Source organism: Galeopterus variegatus, unplaced genomic scaffold (genome assembly GCF_000696425.1).
Source record: "Galeopterus variegatus unplaced genomic scaffold, G_variegatus-3.0.2 Scaffold4659, whole genome shotgun sequence".
NCBI lineage: Eukaryota > Metazoa > Chordata > Mammalia > Dermoptera > Cynocephalidae > Galeopterus > Galeopterus variegatus.
In genome coordinates this window covers 144,546-153,250 of record NW_007730770.1, presented here as the reverse complement: position 1 = coordinate 153,250, position 8,705 = coordinate 144,546, and the positions used below count along the sequence as shown (strand labels likewise).

Sequence of the window (8,705 nt, the reverse complement as noted above, 5' to 3'; positions counted from 1 at the left end):
CCCAGACTCATCACACGACTGAGAGGGGGGGTGGGCAGCCCCACCCGTTATAAATAAGGAAGACTGAGGCCCTGGGCCGTGACCTGTCTCAGCCACTTCAAGGCAGGGGTGAAGGAGGGTTGGTGACAGAGAGGAGAGAACAAGCAATACTAACAATACAGAGGGAGGAAAGAAGTGGGAGGGAAGACTTTTCAGACCCCCAAGATCCAGGAACTGGGGAGCGGCTCAGGCCAACACCTGCCTCTTGGGGGTGACTTCGGGCTGGGGTCCCAGCTGGGTGTGAGCCTGTGCAAGGGAGCCTGGGACAGACAAGGGGAGTGGCTGGGTAGGCGGTGCCCCGGTGATGGTGACCGAGGCCTTGGTGACGGTGGCTGGGCTGGGCGTGGAGTTGGACCAGTCCGAGAGGGAGGGTGGCGATGGGCTGGCCCAATGCTCGGGGGACTCGGGGGATGGGGTCATGTAAGGGTGCTCGCTGGGGACCCACAGGAAGCGAGTCTTGGGGGACTGCCATGGGCCTCAGCTGCCGGGTACTCCTTGCCGTGTCCTGGAGCTGCCAGGTAAGGTGGGGGCTGCTCCTGGGGGGAGATGGGGGTCCCAGGGTTGAGCAGCTGGGGTCCTGGTGCCAATGGCAGCAGGAACGAGGGGCCCAGTGGGGAAGGTGGGGGCAGCCGGGCCCAGTCAAGAGGGACAGCCACAGGGTTCAGGAGGCCCAGGCTGAGCAAGCAGCCCCCAGGGGGCTGTCGCACTAGACCCGACCAGCCTGGGCCACCGAGCTGCACCAGAGACACAGCCGTGGTGGTGGCAGCCGTGTAGGACCCCTCAAGGAGAAAGCCACCAGGGGAAGCAGGGGGTCCACCAAAGGGCTGTGGAGAGTCCAGTGAGTCCACAGGTGACAGCGTGACCGAGCTCTCGGCCAGGGGGCCAGGGCAGGACAGGGTCAGCTTCTTGCCCTGTTCCCGGGCTCCCTGTGGCCCCAGCCCAGCCTTCCCCAGGGGACCCTTGCTCTTTTGATGTTGTTGTTGTTGCTGTTTGTTTGTTTTTGTGTGAGTGTGTGTGAGAGTGTGTGTGTGTGTATGTGTGTGTGTGTGTGTATGTATGTGTGTGAACCAACAGAGTGGGAGAAAATATTTGCAAAATACACATCTGACAAAGGACTAATATCCAGAATATATAAAGAACTCAAACAACTTTACAAGAAAAAAACAAGCAACCCAATCAAAAAATGGGCAAAAGAGCTAAGCAGGCATTTCTCTAAAGAAGATATACAAATGGCCAACAATCATATGAAAAAATGCTCAACATCACTCAGCATCCGGGAAATGCAAATCAAAACCACACTGAGATACCATCTCACCCCAGTTAGGATGGCAAAAATCCAAAAGACACCGAAAGATAAATGCTGGCGTGGCTGCGGAGAAAAAGGAACTCTCTTACATTGTTGGTGGGAATGCACAATGGTGCAACCCCTATGGAAAATGGTTTGGAGGTTCCTCAAACAATTGCAGATAGATCTACCATACGACCCAGCTATCCCACTGCTGGGAATATATCCAAAGGAATGGAAATCATCAAGTCGAAGATATACTTGTTTCCCAATGTTCATTGCAGCACTCTTCACAATAGCCAAGAGCTGGAATCAACCCAAATGTCCATCATCGGATGAGTGGATACGGAAAATGTGGTATATCTACACAATGGAATACTACTCAGCTATAAAAACGAATGAAATACTACCATTTGCAACAACATGGATGGACCTTGAAAGAATAATACTGAGTGAAACGAGTGTGTGTGTGTGCACATGTGCACACACAACTCTCCATGATAGGGGAGGAGGAAGTGTTCGGACCTCAGTTGATTCTAGAGCTGTATTGTCTGATGCAGGAGCCACCAGTCACATGTGGTTCTTTAGATTTAAATTAATAAAAATTAAATAAAACTGGTGCCAGGACCATGTAATGGGGAAAGAATGGTCTTCTCAACTAATTGTGCTGGACCAATTGGATATTCACAGGCAAAAGAAGAAAGGTGGACCCTGACCTCATACCATAAGCAAAAATTAACTGAAAATGAATCAAAGACCTAACAGTAAGAGTTCAAACCATACAACATCTAGGAGGAAAACATAGGAATAAATCCTCATGACCTTGAATTAGGCAAAGAATTCTTAGATATGACACCAAAAACATAAGCAACAACAACAATAATAAAACAGAAAATTGGACATCATCCAAATTAAAACTTTTGTGCTTCTCAGGACACCATTAAGAAAATGAAAATAAAATCTACAAAATAGGAGAAAATACTTGTAAATCATATATCTGGTAAGAGACCTATCTAGAACACATAAAGAACACTTATAACTCAATAATAAAAAGACAGATAACCCGATTTTAAAATAAGCAAAAGATACAAATAGACTTTTCTCCAAAGAAGATAGACAAACGGCCAGTAAGCACATGAAAAGACTCTAACCATCACCAGCCATCTGGTAAACGCGAATCTAAACCACAGTGAGATACCACTTCACACTCACTAGGAAGGCTCTAATCAAAAAGATAATAACACGTGTTGGCAAGGATGGGCACAAGTTGGAACCCTCAGGCGCTGTTGGTGGAAATGTAAAATGGTGCAGCCACTGTGGAAAACAGCCTGGTGGTATCTCAAAAGGTTAAACACGGGGTTACCATATGACTCAACAGTTCCACTCCGAGGTATACACCCAAGAGAAATGCAAACATATATCCAGCCAAAAGCTTGTACAAGAATGTTCATAGCAGCATTACTCATAATAGCCAAAACTAGAAACAACCCAAATGCTCATCAATGAATGAACGGTTGAGGGGTATGTCCATACGATGGAACAGTATTCAGCCTTAAAAAAGTGAAGCCCTGACACATGCTACAACATTGGCGAACCTTGAAAATGCTATGCTAAGAAGCCAATCAAAAAAAGACCACACACTGGATGATTCAGTTCAGATGAAATGCCCAGAGTAGGCAAATCCATAGAGACAGAAAGGACATTAGTGGTTGCCAGGGGTTGGGGACAATAGAGAAGTGATGGCTAAGAATGAGGTTTTTTTTCAGATGATGAAAATGTTCTAAAATTGATTGTGATTATAATTGTTCAACTCGGTGATTATAATAAAATCCATTGAATTTTATACTTTAATATATTAATATTTTAAATAGGTGAATTGCATGGTATGTAAATTATATCTCAATAAAGCTGTTTTTAAAAAAAAGAAAAACAGGGAAAACAAAGATTTAAAAAATTAAGTGTGGGGGCCAGTTAGCTCAGTTAGTTAGAGCACCGCCTTGTAACACTGAGGTCAAGGGTTCAGATGCCAGCACCAGCCAGCTGCCAAAAAAAGAACAGTAACAACAACAACAACAAAAATTAAATGAACTAAAACATTTAGTTCTTCATTTGCTCCAGCTGCATTTCAAGGGCTCAATTGGAAAGTGCAGAGAACATTTCCATCATCACAGAAAATGCTATTGGTCATCACTGCTCTAGAGCTTTGGTTCTCAGCCAGGAGCGATTTACCCCCGGGGGCATTTTGCAATGTCTGGAGACATTTTTGGTGGTCCCAACTGGATGGTGGGGTGCTACTGGCATCTAGTGGGTTGAGGCCAGGGATTCTGCTCAACAGCTTTCAGTGCGTAGGACAGATCCCCACAACCAAAAATGATCCGACCCCACATGTCAGGTTGTGGTGAATCCACACAGGTCGGGTTCTGCAAGCAAGCGACCTCCAGAAAGTTCCCATCACATGTAGATTTGGCCCATTTGCAAATGTGTTACAATAACTGTCCAGCAGGTGGCAGTAGATTGAGTTCTTCTAACGAGGCAGAAGGAAATGCAGGGCCTTGGCAGGGACCTTATTCTAAATCCCTGAGGCACCCTATGGGCTAGCAGCTGCCCTGCATGAGTGAAAGTCCACACTGAAGCCTGGTTATGTGTGCGTGGGCTTCTGTAACTGGTTTCAACATGGGTGTGTGTTTACACCAACACGACAGTCAGGGCCCAGGTGACACCCTCCCAGCTCCCACCCACCACTTCCTCTGTCAGCCTACCGAGCTCATCCACAGCATCGACATCGGCGTGGCTGGCAATGAGCTCTTCCACCATGCCCTCCACTGCCAGGCGGGCCGCCAGGATCAGTGCCATCGAGCCATCGGCCATGCGAGCATCCAAGTCCGTGGAGCAGTTCCGGATGAGAATCTAGGAGAGAGGGGACACAGCAGGGGGAGTCATGGCAAGTATCCACGGGACCAGGAGCACCCCTAAAGTCCCCAAATGCCACACCCCTGAAACTGATGAAGTTCAGGAAGCAGCTACTCCCCAGACACCATACTCCATATATCCCCATTTTCCAAATGAGAAAAACGAGGTCTAAAACACAGAATCGGGGCTCGAATGCAGGAGTGTCTGATGCCCGCCCCATCTCTGAAGTCCAAAGGGACAGCCCTATGTCACCTGGAAGACCCCCTCGATGTCGGCAGTGACAGCCGTGTGCAGGGGGGGTGCGGCCTGAGTGGTCCTGGGCATTGGTGTCCGCCCCGGCATCCAGCAGATGCTTGGCCGCATCGGCCCGGGCATAGCGGGCAGCCAGGTGCAGGGCGGTCTCGCCCATGTGGTCAGTCTGCGCCCTGAGCTGGGCCCCCTGGCAGATTAGGTCCGAGATGATGCTGGCTGATGCGTCATCTGTCTCGTCCTCCTCAGTCGGCATTGGCTCCAGGGCCCCCCCACAGAAGGAGGCCAGCATTAGGGGGGTGAAGCCATCTGCGGGGATGAGGGTATGTCAGAAGGGACATGGGTGCAGGTGCCTATCCAGGGAATGCTACTGAGCGCACCATATCAGAAGCAAGTGGGCACAGGGAGAGCGAGAGGGAGTGGCCAGTCCTCCCATCTGCACGCCCACACCCGGGATGAGAATTTGTGGGCATGTGATTTATCACAGAGGATCCCGACATCACGATCCACTACACTCTGCATGGGTATTTGCCCTGATTTTTCCCTATGGAGCCATTTACATCCCATTCTCCATCACCAAACCCTGGGTAAAGCCCAACCCTGTCCCTGGCTGGGGACAGGCATGTGGACCAGGCCTGGTCAATTTGCATATTCCAGCTCCCTGGCCACACTGATTGGCTCAAGAATGTGTATATGACCCTAAGCAGTCCAATCAGAACACATCCTGGGACTTTCGCTGGTGCAGCTAGAAAGGTTTTGTCATCCTGGAGCAGAGAATGGAAGACTGAGTCCTAGATCCAAATGTGCCCACTACTGTCAGTTTCCTGACCCAGTAGGTCTTTTGTTTGACTTAAGCTAGTTTGAGTTGGGTTTTTGTCACTTACAACCAATGGACACACACCCCTACAGAAGCCAAGACACCCACCAGTTCTCCCCAGAACACAGACCCAGAGGTAACCTCTCACAAGCAGGAGGGGTGAGGGGCATCTTACAGGGAGGGGCACCCATCACTGACCTGGACCACACACGTTGACATCCATGCCATTGGTATCTGCGTCACCCTGCAGGGGTGTCAGTGCCATGACTGGTGCCGCCCGGATGTCAGTAGCAACCAGGTGGTGTTGAGTCCACTGGCGGCAATCCACAGCCTCCTCGGCCCCCATGCCAGGCTCTTCTACCTGAAGGGACAAGGACTGAGTTCTCAGGCCTTACCCTTTGGAGGTGGTGTGAGGCACTACCAGGGACAGGACGGGGCATTCCCACAGGCTTCTCTCACGGAGACGCACACTAGGCCCTGGGAAACCATTCACATCCTGCTTCTTTTAAAGATAGCGAAATAGGAAATCGACCATCTGGAGCTCAAGGAGTTAATGAGAGGAAGAAATGGGATTTCAGTCTGGGTTGGAAAGAGGGAGAGGCTGGGAACCCAAAGTGGGGAATTCACAAAGAGGCACAGAGCATACCATCCATCAGCAAACACACTTGAAAATCAAATTAAAAGAACAATCCCATTGAAGGTTGCATTGAGAATAAATTATTCAGAATTAAATTTAACAAAAGAAATGCAAAACTTGTACTCCGGAAACTACAAATCACTGGTAAGAGAAATGCATAGGCGGAAGGGGGGGGTCCTTCAAGGATCAGTATTAATCTGGGAAAGAGGAAAATGGGTGGGAGAGAAGTAGGGAAGGGGAGAGAGCCCAGGATCCCACAATTAAGAAGTAACATGGAGGCTGGCAGGTTAGCTCAGTTGGTTAGGGTGTGATATTATAACACCAGGGTCAGGGGTTCGGATCCCTGTACAGTCCAGGTGCAAAAACAAAAACGTCACATGGAGCCCCCACATGGCACCCAAACATAACAGATCAAATACTCACACATAAATCTATTTACCTTTACAAGCCCAGCACCTGGGCCCACCCCTAGCAGGAGCTTGATCAGGCTCAGACTTGTGGTCCAAAAGGCATGAGTGATGTATGGAAACCAGACAGAATATGCTTAACTAGCCTGCCTGGGGTTTTCAGAGCCTTAGGATCCCAAACACAGAGCCTGATCTAGCCAGACTTGAATTTAAGGATGTAGGCAGGAAATTTGAAAGGAGAGAGCCAGGTGAGGGACAGCTAAACAGAAAGGGTGTGAGAGGATGGGACAGTATTCAATGTGTGTTCGAGTTCTGACCCTGCTAAGGTAACTATGTGACCCTAGAAAAATCACATTAGAGCTCTGAGCTTCTCATTGGCAGGATCAGGATGACGCTGCCACTCACAATGCTAAGATGTGTGTAAAGCACACCGGGATGTCTCTTTAATACCTACTTTGGGATAAGAAAGAAAAAAAAGTCTGGGGCAAGCGGATTTCTTTAGCTGTCAATTTTAATAGATGTCCCCACTTCACAAACATTAAAGTACGGGCAGGGGAGAGGTGCTCAAAAATCGAGGTATATGTTAATAGCTACCATATAGGATCCTCAAAAAGATGAAATAATAGGGTTTGTGTGCACAGAGACATTCAGCATGTGTCCAGGTGATGCTAGTAGGAGTCTGTTACGGACTGAATTGTGCCCCCTCGAAAATCATATGCTGAAACCCTAACTTCCCATGTCACTGTATTTGAAGGTACAGTATTTAATGAGGTAATTAAGGTTAAATGAGGTCAGAAGGTTGGCGCCTTAATCCAATGGGAGGGTGTCCTTATAAGAAGAGGAAGAGACACCAGAGATTCCTCTCTCTGCATGCACACAGGGGAACAGCCACGTGAGGACACAATGAGAAGGTGACTGTCTGCAAGCCAGGAAGAGAGCCCTCACGAGGAACCAACCCTGACACCACCTTGATCTTGGACTTCTAGCCTCCAGAGCTGTGAGAAAATAAGTTTCTGTGGTTTACACCACCCCGTCTGTGGGATTTTGTTATGGCAGCTGGAGCAGACTAATACAGAGCCCACGGAGGTGGCCCCAGGAGAGGAAACGGTGCTCAGGACCAGCTGGAGCACGTTCAGGTTGATCAAGTCAGAAGCAACAGAGAGAAAGCAGAGTCGCTGTCTGGGCCAAGGGGGTCTCCTCCAGGAAGACCCCAAGCTGGCCTGGGGGCAGAGGCCTGGTTAAAGAGGGGCAAGACGGTGGGGGGAGAACTTCATCCTGCACGGAGAGACCCTGTGGGTCCCGATGATAAATCTCCTTCCTCCCTTCCAGGCCAGAGACATGCCGAGAAGAAAATGGGGTCACAAAGCTGGGGAGGTGGGGAGAGCTGAGACTTCCCCTGGGCTCTCTCACTTACCACTGGGCCCCCACCCAGGACTCCGAGGGCAGGGGTCAAAGGAGGGGGCAGCACCTTCAGTCACTTGGCCTCTGGGCACTCCGTGTCCATCCAGTCTGTGGCCACCTCCCCCATCAGGCTCTCACCCTTGGCAATGTTCCTATGGGGACAACAGGAAGGGGGGATGTGAGAGGGGACACTGGAGGTATCCAGCCTGGGAGGAGGATTTGGGGTGGGGTCAGAGCAGAGGTCATAGTGGTGAGGTCAGAGGTCTGGAGTTGGGGTCAGGGATCTCAGGTCAGTAGGTGCAGGGGACAGAGTAGTGACACAGGTTCCAAAGAGGGGTTGCAGGATGGGGTCAAGGTCTCGGGGGGTGTAGTCAGGGATGATGACAGGTGAAGGCCAGGGTACTAAGGTAGAATCAGAGAAGGGACAGGAATGGGGTCAGGGGTTAAAGTAGGTTATGGGATAGGTGAGGGTCACAGGCATACAGGAGTGGTTACAGAGATGATTTCAGAGGTCAAGGAGGATGGAGTTAGCCTTATAATGAGTGGAAAAGGTAGCCAAGATTGAAAAGACTGTGGTTAGGGGTCAGGGGGTCACAGAAGAGGGTTAAATTCAGGATGGGAGTCTTGAGGGACAGGTCGAGTTGGAGGTGAGTCCAGTGTCAAGGTGGGGATTGAGGATCATGAGGAATGAACACTGAGAAGGAGTGAAAAAAAGGGCAGAGTTGTGGTCAAAGGTGGGAAAGGATTGGAGCCAAAGACGGCGCCCGCCACCAACAGTGGCAGCAGCGGCTCCTCTGGGGGAAGAAAGCATGGGCGGGGCTTCAGCTGTGGGCGGGGCTTCAATCACAGGGATGTACTTTGATCGTGGGGCGGGGCTACAGCCATGGGGTGGAGCTTCAGCAAGAGGGCTTCTACTGCTGGTGACTCCAAGCCACCCACCGCTGGGGGCACCCCAAGCTC

The 8,705-nt window shown here is 50.0% G+C and overlaps 1 protein-coding gene across 1 annotated transcript; it reads right to left on the bottom strand.

Annotated features, from left to right (window-relative positions):
* Positions 1 to 455: 455 nt before the first annotated feature.
* On the bottom strand, positions 456 to 5,646 carry LOC103603522 (neurogenic locus notch homolog protein 3-like). The gene is given in 5 exon segments (XM_008588061.1): positions 456 to 1,025; positions 4,064 to 4,231; positions 4,487 to 4,531; positions 4,533 to 4,792; positions 5,499 to 5,646. Coding segments are annotated over 5 exon segments (1,191 nt in total).
* Between the last annotated feature and the right edge of the window lie 3,059 nt (positions 5,647 to 8,705).